Source organism: Cydia amplana, chromosome 2 (genome assembly GCF_948474715.1).
Source record: "Cydia amplana chromosome 2, ilCydAmpl1.1, whole genome shotgun sequence".
Lineage (NCBI taxonomy): Eukaryota > Metazoa > Arthropoda > Insecta > Lepidoptera > Tortricidae > Cydia > Cydia amplana.
In genome coordinates, this window is record NC_086070.1 from 23,842,699 (window position 1) to 23,864,986 (window position 22,288).

At 40.6% G+C, this 22,288-nt stretch overlaps 3 protein-coding genes and 1 long non-coding RNA gene across 5 annotated transcripts in view; 2 read left to right on the forward strand and 2 right to left on the reverse strand.

Moving 5' to 3' along the window:
• Nucleotides 1-22,288, reverse strand: part of LOC134660651 (uncharacterized) — a 126,991-nt gene that overhangs the window by 41,568 nt on the left and 63,135 nt on the right. The gene's annotated exons all lie outside the window — the stretch shown is intronic.
• Nucleotides 2,242-5,526, forward strand: LOC134660777 (uncharacterized). The gene is made up of 2 exons (XM_063516568.1): nucleotides 2,242-4,296; nucleotides 5,009-5,526. Exons 1-2 carry the CDS (start codon nucleotides 3,426-3,428, stop codon nucleotides 5,017-5,019), a joined length of 882 nt encoding a protein of 293 aa, XP_063372638.1. The 5' UTR covers nucleotides 2,242-3,425; the 3' UTR covers nucleotides 5,020-5,526.
• Nucleotides 14,734-15,474, reverse strand: LOC134662225 (uncharacterized). Its single transcript, XR_010098037.1, has 2 exons — nucleotides 15,392-15,474; nucleotides 14,734-14,977 (listed from the first exon to the last, which is right to left on the reverse strand). It is a non-coding gene; the product is annotated as an uncharacterized LOC134662225 (long non-coding RNA).
• On the forward strand, nucleotides 19,471-20,473 carry LOC134655552 (uncharacterized). Its single transcript, XM_063511028.1, has 2 exons — nucleotides 19,471-19,515; nucleotides 20,184-20,473. The coding sequence occupies exons 1-2, from the start codon at nucleotides 19,488-19,490 to the stop codon at nucleotides 20,471-20,473; spliced, it is 318 nt and encodes a 105-aa protein (XP_063367098.1). The 5' UTR covers nucleotides 19,471-19,487.

The following is a 22,288-nucleotide window of genomic DNA, read 5'->3' on the forward strand; positions in this document are numbered from 1 at the left end:
TTATATCGCGTATATGATTTTATACTTACTACATCCCGACGTTTCGAACCCTTTACAGCGTTCGTGGTCAACGGAAATTTTAATAGTTTTATTTCATGAGTAACTATCGCGGTAACCAAAGACAAATAGGTAAATGTTTTTGGCCGAAAATTAAAACAACAAATAGATTCTAAAGTTTGTATTTTTAAGTTATATTTATATTAATTTTCACTGTTTAGTCGCCGTCAGATATACAGAACCTAACAAGGTTACTTACATTCACTTAATTTCTTTGAACACATTTTTGACGTAGAGTTTCAACGTTTTGATGAATTTAGAGTGCCTGATAGATACCATCAAAATACCCGGAAAACTCGTCATATTTAAAATCAACTCGTAAAAATGTGTCCAAAGAACTAAAGCGTCAGAATATACATACCGTAAAATGTGCAGGCAATATAACCTATGCTCTCTAATTTGAAATTTTTCGTATAATTTGTATGGTAGGTATGTTCATATACCTATATATTATGCCGATTTAAAGTAGACCATCACTACCTACTATAATTAGGGTTCCGCACCCAAAGGGTAAAAAAGGGACCCTATTATGTACTAAGACTCCGCTGTCCGTCCGTCTGTCTGTCTGTCACCAGGCTATATCTCATAAACCGTCATAGACAGTTGAAGTTTTCACAGATGATGTATTTCTGTTGACTCTATAACAACAAATACTAAAAAGTACGGAATCCTCGGTGGGCGAGTCCGACTCGCACTTGTCCGGTTTTTATTGTTTTTAATAGGTATATCACTAGGGTTGTGATATAGTTTTCGTAAACAAAAAACTGTTGGAGCAAAATTACCCACTGGGGAGCAAAGTAGGCATTTACGCTTTACGGTACCTCTAATATAATATTAGAATTACGATTACATAACGCGCTAAATTGCCAAAGTATGAGAATCTGTTTTTGTTGACATAAAAATCAGCATTACTTTAATGACGTAATTAGTTTTTATTAAGACGATTCGTAATGTTTTTTGTCCATTTACTTATTTGAGAATCACGTGTTTCTCAGTCACGGATACGCGTTTTATTAGAGTAAAAACTTGGTGAAATATTTGTTTGCGATACGCTACGATAAATTATAATCTTGAATAATCTTCTTGGAATAGGTAATATTTTAGAAAAAAATTATATCAATTACTTTTTTCGAATAATTAACAACTCACACACACTCGCAGCAGATTAAATTGAATTGGTTTTCGTAATAATGTAAACACAGATCAGTCGGTATGAATAATAAGGACCCCGTACACATCGAGCGTTTCAGATTATTAGGGTTTTCCTAGGAATCCCTAATATTTTTGTCCTTAATCAATTACCCTTTACCGTTTTGCCCTATAATCATGGCATAAAAAAATATCACTATGGCATTGGGGAATGCACAAAGAGAAAAAAAACAACGGGTTGCACTCCGGGAGTGCCGGCAGAAGTGAAAACTCAATGACATTGTAAGAGTTTTTCGTACAGGTCACGTGTGACAGGTGTCCGGGGTTAGGGGTGTAGGAGGGGGTAGGCACGCTCAGGTTTGCGACGCTGAGCTACAGGTCTACTCACTCAAGTCCTTCATACACGTCCCCGTCGACCCTGGATCTGCCGCCGCGGATCAGGGTCGAACCCACCCGGGGTTCACTGCTGGGTGGGTCGTACACCCCGGAAATGCTAGTGGTCGCGACGGGCGTCGCATTATTTACCAACAACCCCGGACCACTAGCAGCCAAGTATGAGGGCCATACCTGGTGTGTCAGTCCCAACCGCCGGGTAATCCTTTTCCCCTACCTTTGTTCCTGTCTAACATCCCGTGATCCAAATAGTCATTTCCCGTCTCTACTCCTATCTTAATCCATTCTCTCTCTTATCCCCCCCCCCCTCCCCTATCTTCCATCCTTTGTTCCGCTACCCTACCCTATTACCTCTCCGCCAATCCAAGGTGTCATACGTACCGTGCCGATGGATGCGTGGCTGGTGGCGAGACCAGTCGTTAACGGCGTCTCTACGAAACCGGGACGAATCGTAGAAGTATTCTAGTCCTTCAGTCGGCAAGCGGGGCTCTGCCGTTCTGTGACCTCTTTTCCCTAGCTACTCGTGGGACGTTTATGGATAATTTAAAAGAAAAAGAAGAAGATAGTTTAGACGCCATTTCCTCGGCTCTGGAGTCGATCCTGGCCGATGATCGTGTCGGAGCGAAGGAGGCTGTAGAAGCCTCCAGTACGCCCGAGGTTTGCTCCCAGGGAGGGGAGAGTGAAGCTGTGGTCGATAGAGACGTCGTCGTCTCTGGCACGCCCGGCGACAGCTCCTCTGCCAAAGAGCCGCGTAAACACAAACGCTTGTCGGGTGCTGCTCGCAAGAGGTTCCGCAGGCTTATGGGCGACGGGGTAGCCAAAGAGCAAGCCCTGTCAATGGCCCGTAAGCCTAGGGCGGACATCCCTGTGGAGAAGCCGGCCACGGAGAAAGGCCCTGTAAAAAGGGTCCGCTCTGAGGACGATTCTCCACAGGGATCAGCGAAAAAGGCCCCGAAAATCCGCGCTGATACCTCAGGGGAGCTTCGGCATCCTAGCTTCCGGGAGGTAGCGGGGTCCTCACGAGTAGGGATCCGTAATTCGGACCCTATGAGTGAGGATCAAATGAAGTCGGTCCACCGGCACCTAAATCTCGCCATGGTTAAGCAATGGGCGAATGCGAAGGGCGGTGCACCGCAGTTTCTGGGCTTCATTCACAAGACAGGCTGGATACTTGTGACCTGTGTCAACCAGGTTAGCAGGGACTGGCTTGTGAAGGAAGTCCCGAACCTTAAGCCGTGGCCGGAGGCGAAACTCTCGGTCATCCCTGAGGGTGAATTGCCCAAACCAGCCACGGCTATCACCTTCATTCCGGAGTCCGAGGCGGCCTCTGTGGAGGAAGCCTTGGCGCTGTTCAGGGTCCAGAACTTTGGCCTGAACACAGAACTCTGGAAAGTTCTCGGGGAGAAGGCTGAGCAGGGTGGCAGGGTGGTCACTTTCGCTCTGGATGAGCCTTCTGCCGAGACCCTTAAGGCCAATGGTGGAGAAGTAGCCATTGGCTTTAAGAAGGTGCTGTTCCGGCTAAAAGGGGGGCCAAATGCTCCCCCAGCACAGCAGACGAAGCAGCAACCTCAGCCCCTCGCTGAACCTACTCCTGGGCCAAGTACCATGGTACCTGACAGCCGAAACCCTATACCCCAGGGCTCCCGTGGCCGTGGGGGCGGGCAACCGGCAGCCAGAGGCACAAGGGGCGCGATGAGGGGCATGGTACCCGGACGGGCCAGACCCACAACCTCAGCAACAGGAGGACCTCAAGGGACTCCTAGTGCGAGAGGCAGGGGAGGGCCACAACGGGTCACCAAAAGGGCCAAATAAAAGGCGTTGGCCCTATGGCACCCGCGAGGGTCCTGCAAGCGAACATCCATCATGCGGCAGCTGCCACGGCCATTGTTGAAAGCCGGCTTGCAGGACACGTCGACCTCGCATTACTTCAAGAACCTTGGGTGCGAAACTCAACCATACTAGGACTGAACTCGGTTGGTAAAGTTTTATACAATACTAACGGAATTAAGCCTAGGGCTTGTATTGCTTTTGGCAAGAACATTGACTTTCTACCTGTTCCAGAGTTATGCACAGACGACCTGGTAGCAGCGTATGTAAATCTCAAGGGATGGAGCGGGCAGAGGATTATACTTTGCTCGGCATACCTCCCTGGAGACAGGAATGACCCCTCTGCGGAACTCACAGCCGTGGCCGACTATGCCCGCAGACACAACGCAGAAATTCTGGTGGGATGCGACGCTAACGCCCACCACACCAACTGGGGAAGCACTGACATCAATGATAGGGGTGAGTTACTACATGACTTTCTTCTATTCAATAACTTCCAAATTCTAAACATAGGATGTACACCCACCTTTGTCACTAGGGTTAGGAAGGAGGTTTTAGACTTGACTTTTGCATCCTCAAATCTAGCCAGGCATATACAGAACTGGAGGGTAAGTGATGTGGAATCGCTGTCAGATCATAAGCACATCTGTTTTAATATATGTTTTTCTCTCAGTGTTCAAACGGTCACCTTCAGGGATCCCCGGAGGACGGACTGGGAGGGCTACAGGAGCAGCCTAGAACGTAATCTGGAATCCGCAGCGAAGGTGATAAAAACGAGGGAGAGTTTAGAACTTGCGGTAGAGGTGGTCTCAAATGGCATTGTAAGTGCCTTTGAAGAAAACTGTGCTCCCAAGGTCAAATCAACTAAACGTGTGGTCCCATGGTGGAACTCCAACCTCAGGAGGCTCAGGGCCAAAGCACGCAAGTTATTCAATAGGGCTAAGAGGACAGATGAGTGGGAGGTCTATCGGAAAGCCCTAAATGAATACAGTAAAGAGATTAGGAAAGCTAAGAGAGCGTCATGGAGGAGGTTCTGCGAGGACATTGAAAATACGCCTCAAGGAGCGAGACTTCACAGGATACTCTCCAAAGCTAGAAGTAATCAAGTGGGCCTTCTCAGGAGGCATGATGGCTCCTTCACTGCTAGTGAGACGGAGACTCTGGAGCTCTTAGCTGAAACTCACTTTCCAGGGGCAGGACAGTCACACGAGCCCCAGGTGGTCAGGGGCCTGCATAGGCCCTGCCCGGAGGACTGGAGGCAGGCTGCCCTCGTCATAAGACCCGGGATAGTGAGGTGGGCCATAAGCTCGTTTAAACCCTACAAGACGTGCGGCCTGGACGGAGTAAGCCCTGTGCTAATGCAGCGAGGAGCTGAAGTCCTAATCCCGCATTTGGTTAGAATCTTCAGAGCTAGCTATGCCTGGGGACATCTACCAGAACAGTGGAACAAGGTCAAGGTATTATTTATACCGAAGGCTGGGAGGAAGGATTACGCGTTAGCCAAGTCCTTCAGACCCATCAGCCTCTCCTCGTTCCTCCTTAAGACCTTGGAAAAGGTAATTGATAGGTACATCAGGGAGAGCTGTCTTCTGAGTAAACCCATACACGACAGCCAACATGCTTACCGTAGGGGCAGATCTACAGAGACTGCCTTGCTGGAGCTGGTTGACAGAGTGGAAAGGGCTTTGGAAGACAAGGAAATAGCCCTATCGGCCTTCTTAGATATTGAGGGCGCTTTTGATAATACACCCATTCGGACACTGGTGGAAGGGCTTAGGGCCAAAGAGGTGGACTCCACCACTATCCGCTGGGTGCAAAGCATGCTCTCAAGCAGAATGGTTAGGCTGGACTTGCTTAACACCACACTCGAAGTGGCCACTGTGAGAGGCTGCCCGCAGGGGGGTGTCTTATCTCCCCTGCTCTGGACTCTTGCGGTGGATGGACTTCTGCACAAGATGGCGGAGCTCCGAATCGACACACAGGGGTACGCTGACGACCTTGTTGTGACGGTGAGGGGCAACTGCCAAAGTACTTTATCAGACCTTATGCAGAGGGCTCTCAACACCATAAATACATGGTGTGGAGAGAATGAATTGTCTATCAACGCAGATAAGACAATTATAGTTCCATTCACGAACAAGCGGAAAATAGACAAACTCAAACCGCTTGTCATGAATGGTAAAAGTATTCCGTTCTCAACAGAGGTCAAATATCTGGGGGTAACACTGGACCAGAAACTGACCTGGAACAAGCATGTGGACGGAATTATACAAAAGGCTAGATCAGCCCTGGCAATATGCTGTCGTTTAGCAGGCAACCGATGGGGTCTAAAACCCAAAATTGCCTTATGGCTGTACACATCTATAGTGAGGCCGATAGTGTCTTACGCCTCTGTAGCATGGTACAGGAAAACGACGCAGAAGGTAACAGTGACGAAGCTTGGCAGCCTGCAAAGAACTGCCTGTGTCATCGTCACTGGAGCCATGTCATCCTCCCCGACGGCAGCCCTAGAGGCCATACTAAATCTACCGCCCCTTCACCTGCATCTGGAGTTGGAGGCGAAATCTAGTATGCTTAGAATAGCGGGCGCGAGGAGAGGTAATTGGTTATCGAAAACTCTGAGACTGTTTAAGGAATCAGTGTATGATATCCCTGTTCTTGGGATGCCATCCGACACTATGGCACCCAAATTTTGTCCACTCAAACATTACTCAGTGGAACTCCCCAAAAGGGAGGACTGGTCAAACAGTCAAATTAAGTGGAAAGAAGGAAGCCTAAGGTGGTACACTGATGGCTCCAAATCCGGATCTGAAGTAGGCTGCGGAGTATACGGTGAAGCGCCTAGGAAAAGCATCAGCTTAAACCTAGGACGTTTTTGCTCTATATTCCAGGCGGAGGTATACGCCATCCTAGAATGTGCGTCAATCAATCTGCAAAGCAACTACGGTAATCACACAATCTATATCCATTCGGATAGCCAGGCGGCACTCTTAGCCCTAACCTCTGATGTCACCACATCGAGGCTGGTTGAGAACTGCAGGCAACTATTGAACAACCTTGGAGCCAGGAACAAAGTTGTTCTACGTTGGGTCCCAGGGCATGCGGGTATCGTAGGAAATGAAAAGGCCGACGAGCTCGCGCGAGCAGGGGCTAAAGGGATAAACTACAGTCCTGAGCCGTTTTGTGGTATCCCCAAAAGCCTAACGCGGCTCACCCTAAAGACCTACTGTCAATACACAACAATTCAACTCTGGAGGGAAACAACAGGTTTGAACCATTCCAAAGCGCTTATCAAGGCCTTCAGCAAAAAGGCGTCCTCGAACGCCTTAGCGCTGTCTAGGAACCAACTGCGCAACTTGGTAAGGGTGCTTACTGGGCACTGTTGCCTAAATAAGCACATGCACACCATGGGGAAACGTGACATGGGGCGGTGCAGACTCTGTATGGAGGCAGAGGAGACGCCCTTGCACATCCTCACAGAGTGCCCTTGCCTAATGCGTACTCGTGACTTAATTCTGGGCGGGCACATATTGCGCCCGGAGGAGGTAAAGTCTCTCGAGTTCAAAAAGATCCTGCAGCTATTTGAAGTTGCATGTTTGGATCGAGAGTTGTAGTAGGTGGCGATCACAATAGATCAGCGATGGTCGCAGTGATACATAGGCTTTGGAGCCTTATATAGCCCCTAACAAGAAGAAGAAGAAGACAGGTGTCCGTCTTACGTCTTACGAATCTTACGGTCACGTGACCTGTCGCGAGTTTAACATTTTTTCCCCATCACAAAAAGTGCACAGCGCCGCTAAAGAAGTTTTCACTTCAAAAACTAGTGATCCAGATATAGATCCAGGTGTCATTTGGTTTTTGGGTTTATTTTATAAAGAAAGCTCTAAACATAACTCGTCCGGAATAGAAATTGCCAGGCTTGCCTTACTAAACGACCTCGCTTTTCCTGTTTACTCAGCTGGAAATTCAGTATTTCCCGGACTTTTTAGCAGTAAACTATTCCAAGCGGGGGTATTATGTAGTTAAACTTTAGAATTACAGTCAGGGGCAGAAGTTGCTACGTGAGCGAGGTGTTCAAAATTACCTGGACGCGCTCTTATTCTCTTAACAATAAAGTCGCGTCAAGATAATTTTAAACAACTCGCCCGATTAGCAACTATTGCTGCTGACTGTACTTAAGAGCAATGAAAACGGTTGATCCGTTTTCATTGTATTGAAATATCCATATTAGTCAGTGTGTTTATTAGACTTATATCGACCGGGATATGAACCGTGATTACCTTTTGTATTGTTTTCGAGCTCCCAATATTAAGTCTAGTGAAACTAACCGTGAATCATTCAAAACTGTTAGTGTGTTCATGTTTTTAAAATCCATTATGATTTTAAATATTTTAAGTAGTTTGCCCTCTATTAATTTGCCCTCTTCAAAGGTAGTGAGTGTCTGAAGTGTCTGAACGCCATCTTTATTGGGACCAGGATGGAACCGCGTGCCGGGAACTCGCAGATTGCCAGCGATTCAACCTACTTGATACTTACGATTTATAGCATAGCTCATAACGGGAACTCGGAGTAAGCAACATACCTTTCTGTACGATGTAGGTAGGTATTATTTCAATCAGTGGTTTATGGTTATCAGATGGTTTTATGTTTGATTTTCTAATTTAATATAAACAGTATTTTATAATTCTATAATTAAAACTCGCCAATTAAGTTTTAAAACAATTTCAATATCTGTGTCTGTGTATATTGTCAGATTCTCCCTCACTGCCTCATATGGATGAAACAGCCTGTAACTCTTCCATTAATCTATTTTTTATAAATCATTTCATACTTATTAAACAACCTACAAATGTTGTACTTCAAACTTTATTTACCAAGTTCTTACGATTTAGAATACGAGTTTACAATGCACTTCGCCTGCGATGTTTACTTGTAGGGGAAGTCCGGGCATAGTGAACACCTTTACCTTTGACTTGACATAACAGAAAAATTTAACGAGGAAGAAATGAAAAAAGTATGAATAATAAGTCTTTATTTAATAATCTTTTAATTTAAAACAACACTAGCCTCCAATGTTTAATAGTTGCTGCAATTTTTAACAAAACGTAAAAAAAGATATTTTATTCGCTTTGCCCAGGGTGCCGGGCAAAGTGAAACAGCCCCCCGGGCAAAGCAAATATTACTCATAAAATCTTAGTGAACTTAATAACTAAGTGAAAATTAATAAACATAAGATCATTTCAATAATATTCATTAGAAAAAGCTGTCACAAGTAACTTTTGATATATTTTCACTGATTTTATAAGCATAAGTCTTCACGGCATTTCTGAAGACATTGTAACACAGCGAATCCACGTTCTGATAGCTATTTCCATGACGTCTGTTAGCCAGGAGCCATTATCGATCTATTTTTGATATTTATATACCATCTGTAACAAAATATTATCATAAAAAAAATTACCTAATAAATTCAAAGTGAACACGCTATCCGCTTTGCCCGATCCACTTTGCCCGTTCAGTCAGTTAAAGAAATTCAGAATTAAAAAAAAATAACCGTTGGATTGTTTTAAAAGAAATGCGTTGTAAAAGGAAGATACTTTAATAAGCAATAGAAGCATCTTGAATTAAAATTCGAGATAATTACTGTGACAAAATAACATACAATGTAATTACCTTTCAAAATCGAATATTTTGCACTAAAAACACATTTTGACTCGTCACTGACGACGCTCACAGCGACCGCTCCCTGTGGCGCTTGCTGCTCATAGAGCGAAGGATCCTGAACATCATATAGGCGCGTGGTGCGACAAAGTCGAATAGTTTAGGATTGGGAGCCCGAATTCGCTTTGCCTGGGGTGTTCGCTTTACCCGGACTTCCCCTACGTTTAAAATATAAGAAACGGCTACAAATGAGGCTTTCAAGGCTGATTAATTATTACTAATAAAATGTAATGAGGAACAAGCCACTTAAATGCTGACCTTAAGTTGCATGTAATCAAATTGACGTGACGTTGAGTATGATGAGACTAACTCTATGTATAAAAAGGCAATTAATGACCTCACAAAGCTGCAAAAAGACCTTCTCGGAATTCGTTTAATAATAATACTTTAATTATGTTTCGTTTGAAATTAGATATTACTTATCTTAATTCGATAAAAATACTTATAAATAATAAAATAAAATAAATTTATTTCCGACAATTAAACAGTCCATATTTTTACATTTTTAAATTAAATAAAATTAAAATTAAATTAAAATTACAATTAAATTAAAGATTAAAATTTAAAATTTAACAAACAACATAATTAAAATATACCTCAATTTATATTATTATTTACATGTATTAGCATGCAGTGGTTCATGTAAGGGCAATCAAACCTGCTGGAGATCATGCTCAAGATGATGTTGGGGCTAGCACGCACTCTGCAGAGCAAGGACGCTTATAGTGTAGTGTACCGGTTTTCTCAGATTGATCGTTATATTTAACGAGTGCTATGATTTGCAATCAATATTGTCCAGTGGGTCCCTTTGTTTACCATAAAGTATTAAGTCATAATGTATTGTTTGTCATAATTATAATAATAATAATAATAAATTTACAACCTTCTGAGACAATGTCTTTCAGATCTATCTCTGAGTCAGAAACCTATAAATACCTTGGTATGTCACAGTCGTTGGGTATTGAGGACGAGGGTATTAGACGGTCGGTGAAGGAGCGCTTTTTCAGTCGGCTCACAAAAGTCCTTAATAGTCTTTTGTCAGGAGGCAACAAAGTGCGCGCCTTCAACGCCTGGGTAATGCCCCTACTCACATACTCCTTTGGCATACTAAGGTGGACTCAGACCGAGCTGGATGCCCTGGATCGGAGGGTCCGATCACTGCTCACCGCGCATCGCATGCTACACCCACGCTCGTCAGTTATGAGATTGTACATCCCACGGAAATGTGGAGGCCGAGGCTTCCTAAACGCCAAGGATCTCCACAACCGCGAGGTGTACAATCTCAGGAATTATTTCCTTAACAACGACTGTGGGATGCATCGTGATGTGGTGGCAGTAGACAGGAACCTCACGCCGCTCTCCTTGGCAAACGAGAACTGGCGCAAACCTGTGGTACTAAGTACTGCGGATCGCAAGGCGGCATGGGAGAGTAAGGTGCTACACGGGCGGTTCTACAAGGCCCTCACGGGACCCGATGTGGACCTGCTCGCGTCGGTGAACTGGTTACGATTCGGGGACCTCTTCGGAGAAACCGAGGGTTTTGCCTGTGCAATTGCGGACGAAGTAATGATGACGAACAACTATCGGAAATATATCCTGAAGGACGGTACGGTCGACATCTGTCGGGCATGCCGTCGTCCCGGAGAGTCACTCAGGCATATCATTTCCGGTTGTTCTCATCTTGCTAACGGCGAGTACTTGCACAGACATAATCTCGTAGCCAGGATTATACACCAGCAGCTTGCTCTTCTATACGGCCTTGTGGACCGCGAAGTACCGTACTACAAGTATTCACCTGCGCCAGTTCTCGAGAATGGTCGTGCCACGCTCTATTGGGATCGATCTGTCATCACTGACAGGACTATTGTAGCCAATAAGCCTGACATTGTGATAATAGATCGATCGCAACGCCGGGCCGTGCTCGTTGACATCACCATCCCTCATGATGAGAATCTCGTGAAAGCCGAGAAGGACAAGTCCAGCAAGTACCTAGACTTGGCTCACGAGATAACCGCCATGTGGGATGTTGATTCGACGATCATTGTCCCGATAGTCGTTTCAGTGAACGGTCTAATAGCGAAGAGTCTCGACCAACATCTTGAGAGACTCTCGCTAGGTGGTTGGATCAAGGGTCAGATGCAGAAGGCGGTGATCTTGGACACGGCGCGGATAGTCCGCCGGTTCCTCTCTCTGCAGCCCTGACCACCGGCAGCTTGGGCCTTGCCCCGCTGCTGGCGGCACCCTAGGTTAGGTTTTTTATAATATGTTTATAAGTATTTTGTATTGTTTTTGTAAGTGTTTTTGTATTTTATTTTTATATCCATATTATAAAATAACCTAACTTAAGACCAAAAATAAATAAAGAGAATAATAATATATTCTTTATTGTGCACCACATGATGAAAAAGAATACAGAGAAAGAACAGACATTACATTAGGTAACAACAGGCGGTCTTATCGCTCAAAAGCGATCTCTTCCAGACAACCTTTGGGTAGCAGGAAACCAATAACTTACAACAATGAACGGGTAGTGCTGATACGAGATTACGTAGAGTACTAATAGAATAGCCTCACATATCAAGAATAAATATAAAAAGATATATTGAAGAATTATTTTAAGTAAATACAATAAATGTATAAAATACATATATATATATATATATATATATATACACATACATAAATAAATAAAAGCAAATTAAGGCAGTGACAGGTAATGGGATTTTAAAAGATTTTTAAATATGGAAAGGGATTTGGCGCATCTTATATCCGACGGCAAAGCATTCCACAATCGAACAGCCCGAAAAGTGAAGGAGGTATTATAAAATTTAGAAGAAGAAGAAGGAGGAGCAAGGAGATGCTTCTCCGCACACCGCGCAGAAGAGAGATATTTAAAACGTTCTTTAAGGTAAGGGTAGGGTAATTATCATAAACTGAAACCGTTAACTTTTCAGAATTTTCGTAAGGTTATCCTATAGATAGGTTAGATTAGGTTTGTTTTATGGCAATCCTGAAATGTGACGTGTTTATGAACCAAATGAATTATGACTACCGAAAATGCGGGCAAACAATACATTATGACTTAAACCTTTTTGGAAACAATAGAGACCCATTGTCCAGTACCTAAAGACTGTAAATAGGATATCGTCTTTCGACCATTACAGAATCTAACATGGTACGCTCATGACTTCCAACATGGTTTTGTGGATGTACTTAATTTTTTTGCTATGTCGATATAAACAATATAAACAGCTACACAATTAACGATAAAATTACCTTCGCACTTTATTATAACTCATTTGTATTTTAGTTGTGTGTTTCCTTTTTATTCGTTTATTTCTGAATATCATAATTAAAATGACATTACGTTTTTTTTCTATATATAATTATATTCATATTTCATACTGAAAAATCTTTCAAGTATCAACTCGTCTGAATCCCGGGCCCCGCTAGATGAATGGGCCGATTAGATCGGCCAACTCCGTACGATCTTGATTAGTTGTGCGACTCCGTAGGTGCGACAATCGTGCGATTGAATTCAACTAACTACAGGCTATCGTGCGGAACTTGGAATTGGTTGCCTTTGGGGAGTTTGTGTTATAGGGTAGGTAATTAGGAATCAAAATGTCAGAAGCATAAATAAATAAATCGGACTTAGTAAATTTTTTGTCTAAAATATAGCCCAGTAAACGGATTTTTTCAAATATTTGTACATTTTCCTCTCTGGATATTGATATTATGGATAGCCCTACGTTTGACTTTTTTCGATGTTTTGATTGTTGTAAAAATTAGGTGACTCATATAATAATTAAAAATTCGAAAAAAAAACAAACTTAGGGGCATAGCTGTGGCTTCAATAACGTTAATATCCAGAGAGGAAAATGAGGACTGCGTTTGTATCAAAAGCCGGTTTCGTGCGGGTTCTCCACTTTCGTCTTAAGGCGCTTGTTTTTCACATTTGATTGAGTTGATGTATTATCTGTATATTAATTTTCTTGTACTGATGTGTGCAATAAAGAGTATTTTTATTGTATTATATTATTTTCAATATTTATTACAAGATAACTATTGGAAAATGAGAGCGGGAGACAATTCAGAGGATAGTAGCTACTTACTGAAATAAATTACATTTTAATTACGCTTGCATGAAACGCAATGACACTGTGAGCAGTAGCAAGCGCTTGTCACTTCCGAACCCCGTTATCACTAGGTACATAGTATAAAACAAAGTCGCTTCCCGCTGTCTGTCCATATGCATGCCTAGATCTTTAAAACTACGCAAAGGATTTTGATGTGTTTTTTTTTAATAAGTAAATAGAGTGATTCAAGAGGATGGTTTATGTATAATTTGTTAACCTTTGCGAAGACGAGGCGAGTCCCTAGTTAAAGTTATAATTCATTGAAAATAACGGCTGGTAAAACTATTTAGCGTAGGCAACCCTAACTTTCTCGACGGTGCGGTGCCCATTTCACCCAAGTATAATATTACAATATCGAGTTTTACCAACAAATAGATTTCAATTGAATTAATCATAAATAGAGAAAATACTTTTTAAGTAGAAAAATATATAATGTACCTACTTATAATACTAAAATACCCTATCTTCGCCACCTGTCTAAACTTCGCCTATACACTATTTTATTATGAAAATTATACCAAACTTAATTTTTAATCATAAATGTTGAATTGCTAAATAACGCGCAGGATACAAATTTATAGTGAAGTTCTGACATTGGTGCAAGCGAGTTACCTACACTGCGTTTGAGTTGGCGCAGTCGCTAGAGCTTAAGGCCGCATGAAACTCATGGTAAGGGTACTTATACCTTCAGTTCTTTACCTACTGTCGTTATAGCCCCTGCGTAATACTTTCATTATTTAAAATTTAAATAGCTGGACAAAAATGAGCCGTGAATCTTTTATCGGCGACCACATCAACCGCTTATTTCAAAGTACTCCACGCACCGAATCGATTAATTCTATAATTAAATAATTAATTGTAAAGGAGCTTAATCTATTGGTGCGATTGCCGATTTGTGGTATTACCGATCCGATTATTCGTCGAGAGAGCTTTGATCGTGTGACCATATATCAATATCACTAATGGCACACTGTAGTCTGTTTTTTTTTACTATAAAGTACCTACTACGCCTATACGCCATACATTTTCTGTGCAAGACTTATCACTTTGACTATAGTACGGTGAACGCATTTAATTTCAGTACCATTTTGTACCTTGTCACAGTGACAATATGAGGTCAATTGAGGTCCCTAGCGACTTTTCACACTGACAAGGTACGAAATGGTAGTGAAATCAAATTAAATATAATATCGTATTCGTCGTCGATATTGGAGCGCGGTAGGCAGAATTTGTAACCTCAAAATATAGTAAATTAGGGAAGCTTAGAAATTATAAACACAGTGGCGTAGCTAGGCGTGGGCCCCTCGCCCTGGCCTCATACAGGCCCCAGGAGCCAGCCCTTTTCATTACATTGGAAATACACATTGAAAAAAAAAGGGCCTTGCAGATGCGACTTCGCCTACGCCTAAATTCCTTCACACTACGCCACTGCAAAAACAAACGTGTAAATGTTTTATATTTTAATCCCACACGACATACATGGTGACTCCAGCTATTCGACAAAACGTGAGACTAAGACTGGCACTCTCCTTGGTAAAGCACAAACCAGTCCTGGAACTGGACGGAGGGATGTAGGCACTTGTACTCGCAGATGCTGTGGTATGTCTGGTAGTCGTTGGCGCAAAAATCGTAGGTCTTTACGCAGCCGCACGGTCCACGGTTCTGGGCGACCGCTAGCCCTAACAGAACCACTGAAACACAATCAAGCCCCGTTATCAATTTTGTAGTTCTTGAAAATAATGGTTGTTTAAAAAATATATAGGTAACTTCGCCTTAACTTGCATTAAGACGAAAGGGGACAAAGCCACGTGAACGCTTCTCCATACAAACGTACAGTAGTCCTCTTTTCCCTCTCTGGGTAATAACATTTAGAAGATATTTTTACACAATTTGGTGTAGAGGTATAGATATTAATTAAGCTAAATATGACCCATCGTTTTACTTTTTCCGATAAATCATTTTATGAGTTAAGTGCTTTTAAATTTTATTTATATATTTAATCGTGTAAAAATATAATATCAGTATTCCGAGAGGAAAATGAGAACTACATTTGTATGGAGAAGCGGTAGTTCAGTATCCTCTTTATACACCGAATGTTTACTTACTGTAAAACAGTGCTACTATAGTCTTCATCTTCACTACGAGTACCGCCACAAAAATGAGAAAACTCTCGACTTTTTAATGGCTATATATGTGATTAATATGTACGTACACTCGAGCACATTGTCATCACAAAAATAGTAATTAACACATTCAAGACATCCGCGCCAGGCCACAGCACTTTCGTCATATAAAGCTGTGTACCACGATCCCGACTATCCTGTCGTCCGGCCTGGGAACGACATCATAAAATACCCGATAGCCGGGTTTTCGGCACTGAATGTGTTAAAAAAGTAATATTATAGCCGGTCAAACAACTTTGTCTGTAGAAAAAGGCGCGAAGTTCAAAATTTCTATAGGACAAATTCTTGAAAATTAAAATTCTTAAACAAATTCATAACCTTAAAAAATTTAGGGCCAAGAGTACCTAACCCCTACCCCTAACAATATAATAGGTATGTGGCTTCCCATATGAAGGGTACACGGAAAGAACATGTCTAGTCACTTTTCTTGGAAAATGAGATTTTAATCTCAAAATGTATAGCTGTCAATTAACTATTAGTTACAGCTTCTGTTACCTCTGTAATTATAAATAAAACTACTTTTTTTCTCACTCTAAAAACACCTATACACGAAAATAGTATGGTTAATTAAATACATCGTTCCTTTCAAACCGCGATAACTCAAAATGTTGTCAGAGTGACTAGACATGTTCTTTCCGTGTACCCTTCATATGCTTTCAGTATGCTTCAATGCAATAAGGACCTTTGTAACAGAATTTCTGTCGGAATTTCGGATAAAAATGACCTTATTGCACTTGAAGCATAAAGACCTGTGATGGAAAGCCACATATTAAATATAAGAAATAAAACAAAGCAAACAGCCACAACTTTATGGGTTAAGTGCATTTAAAAAGTCCCGTAAAATTCCTGGAAAGATGAATCACGTGATGGACTGATGGTTCAATACCAAAAGGGGAAATGAAAGCGCGCAAAGCCTAAGGGTAACATTCCATTTCTGACCGCAGCTGCACTACTGGTACTGAACGCGTCGCTGTTACTGTCAATTTCCATAGTAAAATGAATAGTAGTGCAGCTGCGGTTGGAAATGGACTGTCACCTTAACCCCTATTACTACTACCCTGAGCAATGAGAGTCCTGTTGCTGCCGTACAGTCAGCAGCAGAAGTTGCTAAGCTTCAAAATTACCTTCACGCGCTTTTATTATCTTAGCAATAAAGTCGCGTCAAGATCATTCTGAACAACTCGCCCGCTTAGCAACTATCGATTTGGGAATTTTATGTTATTTCCGGTCAAAAACACGTGTCCCAAAATTTCCATACTTTTTTCGTTCATTCCATTGCGTTACAGTCATAAAAAGTTTATGAAAATTGGTGACGAAATGGAAATAAAAAATTTCGGACAATTTTTTTTTTATCTAGGCATGTTAAAAGTTTTTTTTTTATTTAAAAAATCAATTTTCTCGGCACATTAAGGTAGGTGTTAACGGTTATTGATTAATTTTTGGCTATGATATGCAATTAATTGAGTTTTAATTGAATTTGATTGTTTCTTAATAAACAATGCGTATCGTAATTATGATACCGGTTAATTAACAGCTTGATTATGATATTATCCGTATTCCCATGTGAGAAGAAAACAAACTTAGTTACTCGTGTAAATCAGAGACTAATAAAGAGAAAAGACTGACAACGCCGCGAGAATCGTCATTATTGTACTATGAAGCATTTTTTTTACTTTGGCACCTATTCACCAGGTAGATAACTGACCGATTTCAAAAATAGAAATGGATACTAAAATCTTAAAGGTTTGCATCAAAATCGGAGCCTTACAATATTTCAATATGGGCTATATATTATTTTAATATCGTTACAGCGATAACTTTACTAACTACTTATAGATTATGAAATAAAAGATGTACTTTTTCCACAAAAGTATTTTGCTTTGTTTTTAATTAATAGAGTTTGATACGCTATAATGTTGTCTTAGACTGCATTCTCGTTGAGTAAATAAATCGTAAATTCAAAGTAAAATGCGAATTTCTCAAGTATACGAGTCGTATAATACGACTATACACATTTTCTAAGATGGTAGCATTTCTCGAGTCTGCCAAATGTCAAATGTTCTGACCATGAAAAAAGACCTTTAATTAACATACATATTAAATTTCCTTCGATTGTGCTATTAATGAAAGAACGTATTGTCACTATTTTTCATTTACTTTTCATTAGGAGGTTTAAAAAATCGTCGTCGGGCTAAAGTGTCCCAAAACTATGCTTGTTTATTTTGCTAAAGTATTCTCAAAACGGAACATAATTATATACATTAATATAAGTACTCTTTATTTATTTGTCTCTGACCTCTCTGAGTTGAAATGTTGTTCTACCAAGTTTTCAAGTGTTTTTGGCGGTTCACACTCTATTCTTAGGTTTTTATACGAGATAGTGTGTTACAGTGTACGTACATATTATATACCTAGTCGCACAGAATGCCATAATAAAAGACTATCAGTATTTTTTCAATCCTCTTTGGTAGTACTCGAGGTAGACATGAAAACTATAGTGACGCTTAGTTCAGTAAGTTAAATATCTGTGATCTGTGATTTGTTTGTCTAATAGAGACTCAAAGAAACATATCATGCTTATGTCGAGTCTATTTTTACTTTTTATTAGGGGTAGGTACTCTCAGAGTTAGGCAAAAATTTACTTGAATAAGAATAAGAGTAAAACCAGAAATATTATTCTTGTTCAAATCGATTTGAATAAGAATAATTCTTGCACCCGTTATTTTAGAATAAAATTAAAGTGAATAAATCATGCGACTTTTATTTGCACCTTTTTATCAAGGGAATAATAAAATGCCATAAAAAGTGTGTCATTATACGAGTCCCGAGATCAAAAATTAATCAAAATAACTCATTTTATATAGAAACACTCACACGGTTGCAATTTAAGATGAATTATTTTGATATGATTGAAATTTTTAGGTCGTACACGGGGGACAAAAGGTTTCTTCGTCATATTTTCCGCAATTTTTATAATTTACATATGTTCTTGCATTTCAGTGATTTTGTTAGGTCTAGCGGTAGCGAGCCCACTTGGTCCGTGCGGCTGCAAACCGGTCTTCGAATATTGCGCCAGCGACTACACCACGTACCACAGCATCTGCGAGTACAAGTGCAAACATCCCTCCACCCCGTTCCACGACTGGTATATTCTGTACGACGGGCCTTGCTTCTCGGGGACGGACACTACAACTGAGGGGAGGACTACAACTGGGTGGCCTATAACTACAGAACAAAAACGATGGACTCCTTCAACAACTTCAACTAGACCATGGGAGACGGACGCTAATTCAGTGAATGGATAGATTATTTTAATAATGTTGCGTCCTATTAAAAAATCGAATATTTAATAGTACATTATTTAAAGTAAAACTGCCTTTCGTGGTTGAGCGATTCGCCTAGCTCAGATTCGTCCGCTAATATATCGAAAGCAGAAATTCCAAATGTCTTAAAGGTTTGTCATGGGCGGCACGGCACTATCATTACGAGCCTCAAGAAAATAAACAAAACCAAGTATTTGGTCAAAAAACAACCCGTACCACGAGTCATAATATATACAACAGGCATTTAACACTAATCGAAATAACTCTAATAAACTTAAACACAAATACATGGTACAAACAGCAACACTCATGACTATCCATCGGTGGGCCTTATTAAAAAAGGCATAAGGTCGACCGATGGTCAGCGATGGTACCATAATATTGCATTGTCACCCAACTTACATAGGTATATATGTCAAGTTTTAGCTCACACAAATAATGGGAAATGGGCCTACTTAAGCTTGCAAGGTTTTACCCGAACATACTATGTATATACGATACAGACATTGCAAATTAGATTGGTACAAAATGATGGCTTTCGTTCTTACTTAGGTATTTTAGTTGCTTTTATTTGTGCTAATGTGCTTGAGTGTACTTACAAATTAATCACACTATAACTGCCATTATAAAAGTCTAATAGTACTAATTAATCTTTACTGTGCTGTGGCCTGGCTGTGGCAGTACTCGAGGCAGACATGAAGACAATATTGGCGCTTAGTATTAGTAAGTAAACTCTATTAATCCCAAATAAAATGTTTAAAACACTTTATACGGTGTATCATTATTTTCGGGAAAATCGCCTCTATTTGGTATTACCTCGTGTCCCTGCTATAATAAACAAAATAATGCAAAAAGTTTAACCCGATTAAAATAACAAAAGTAAGTTGCAGAGCATATTACATTAAGAAATCGCAAAATTTATCATGAATCGGATAAATACATGGTTATTAAAATGCAGAATCTTATACCTTTAAACGAGCAATTCTTGTTCATTTATTTATTTATTTCGGGGATCTTGGAAACAGCTCTAACGATTTCGATGAAATTTGCTATAAGTACGGGGGTTCTCGGGGCGAAAAATCGATCTAGCTAGGTCGTATCTCTGGGACAACGCGAGTTTTTATATATTTTCCGAGCAAAGCTCGGACTCCCAGATACTAACTGTACTTAAATTGAAAATCTTCTTCCTTTTGAAATCGGCAAGATATTGAGTTGATATTATCGGATACATACCTAAGAAGAATTGGCTTACATACGAAATAAAGATACATACGTAGAGTACTAATAAATCAAAACACGATTTCTTCACTTTCATTGCCGTAATCAGACAATTGTTGCGTCGTATTTTATGCAAGTTTATATTTCTTGTATATCATTTTCTTGAATTTCAGTGGTTCTGTTAGAGCTGGTGGTAGCGAGCCCACTTGGGCCGTGCGGCTGCAAACCGGTGTTCGAATATTGCGCCAGCGACTACACCACGTACCACAGCATCTGCGAGTACAAGTGCAAACATCCCTCCATCCCGTTCCACGACTGGTATATTCTGTATAACGGGCCTTGCTTGTCGGGGACGGAGACTACAACTGAGCGGTTGACTACAACTGAGTGGACTACTAAACTTAGACGGAGCACTACAACTACTGAGGACTGGAGGACAGCCAATAATGCCATCCAAGGATAAACTAATTACATTATGTTCCGTGCAATTAAAAATTCAAATATATAATACTACATTATTTGAAATGCCTAAAAACTGCCTTTCGTGGATGAGTGATTCGCTTGGCCTCGATTTGTCCGCTAATTATATCGACAGCGGAAAATCCATATGTCGTAAAGAGGCATTTTGTCGTAAGTAGGTACACTAAATCATCATCATCACTGGCCACATCATCTTTGCCGATGATAGTTGCAGCTACTAAAGAGGTATTTTGAGGAGGTAGTCTAGAGCCTACATCGATGAAGCTATAGTGTATCAAAGGTCTGTTTGGTTTCAAACATAGACAGAGAGAATCATACTATCTTTGTCTTACACTATGGTAACGCCCAAAAGAAAATTATGAGTATCGTTTTTTTTTTGTTCCTATTTACTGACAAGATTTGGTTGACCCAGTATATTCTTTCAAAAACCAAATGCAACAGCATAACGGCTATGCTGAAACAGAGACGACTTCGTTAGCTTCATAGGTACGACGCGTTCGTAGAATGGACCCTGATACATTACCACGTGAAGTTATGCTCGGACAGATTGCCGATGACCGGTGGGCACACTAAATATAGGTACTATTGCAATCAGTATTCTTTTTCCTTCAGATCTTTTTTTTACAAATAAAAAGTATTTTCGGCGTGTAACAGATTTTCGTTCTTACTTTTTACATTCTTATAATTATACGTTTTTGTGCTTGAGTGTACTTACCCATTAGTCACCCGAAATTTAATTATAAAAGTCTGTAAGTATTGAACAAATCTCTTCACACAAATTGCCATTATAAAAGTCTAATAGTACTTATTTAATCAACCTCTACTGCTGAAGCTGCTTGCTACGAGGTAGAAATGACGACAATATTGGCGTTTGTTATTAGTAAGTAAAACTATGTTAATTAAATGTAGTGATCGCAGTGTTCGCATTCTCTTTTAAAACATAACAAGCAGAACTTTTACAAACACTTAAGTGCTTTGTATTCTTTTTCTCGAAAAATAGCCTCCATTTATTATAACGTTTTGTCGCACCAATCTTGTTTGACATTTGGAAGAAAAATATGCAAATAGCCACTCGAAGGGTTATCCCAATTATGAATCAAGTATTAAATTGCAGAGTTGATGATTATTCAACTTTAACTAATAAAAAGCGTCAAATGAAACGGATACATGATTTATAAAACTGAAGAAACACTAAACTGGCTACGGATTTTGTGGCATCAAATCTTCGTCTTTTTGAAATTCATACATAATGGTGATATTAACAGACACAACAGAAGAAAATTAGCTATACAAGACACAAAGATACACATACGTAGAGTGCTAATAATTCAAAACACGATTTCTTCACTTTCATTGCCGTAATCAGACAATTGTTGCGTCATATTTTATGCAAGTTTATATTTTTTGTATATATGTTTTTTTTTAATTTCAGTGGTTATGTTAGAGCTAGCGGTAGCGAGCCCACTTGGGCCGTGCGGCTGCAAGCCGGTGTTCGAATATTGCGCCAGCGACTACACCACGTACCACAGCATCTGCGAGTACAAGTGCAAACATCCCTCCATCCCGTTCCACGACTGGTATATTCTGTATAACGGGCCTTGCTTGTCGGGACTGGAGACTACAACTGAGCAAAGAACTACAACTAAACGCAAGATGTATACAAGGACACAACTGACAACTGACTGATGTATACAACTGACGACTGGCCGATGATCTCTAATCCACTAGTTGGATAAACTAATTAATTATTTTATGTGTCATTAAAAATTCGAATTTTTCATAGCACATTATTTTAAAT

Coding starts and splice junctions, on each gene's coding strand:
- LOC134660777 (XM_063516568.1), top strand. CDS start 3,426: ATGGCACCCGCGAGGGTCCTGCAAGCGAACATCCATCATGCGGCAGCT.
- LOC134655552 (XM_063511028.1), top strand. CDS start 19,488: ATGAAGACAATATTGGCGCTTAGTATTA. Junction 19,516..20,183: donor AATATTGGCGCTTAGTATTA/GTAAGTAAACTC, acceptor CTTGAATTTCAG/TGGTTCTGTTAGAGCTGGTG.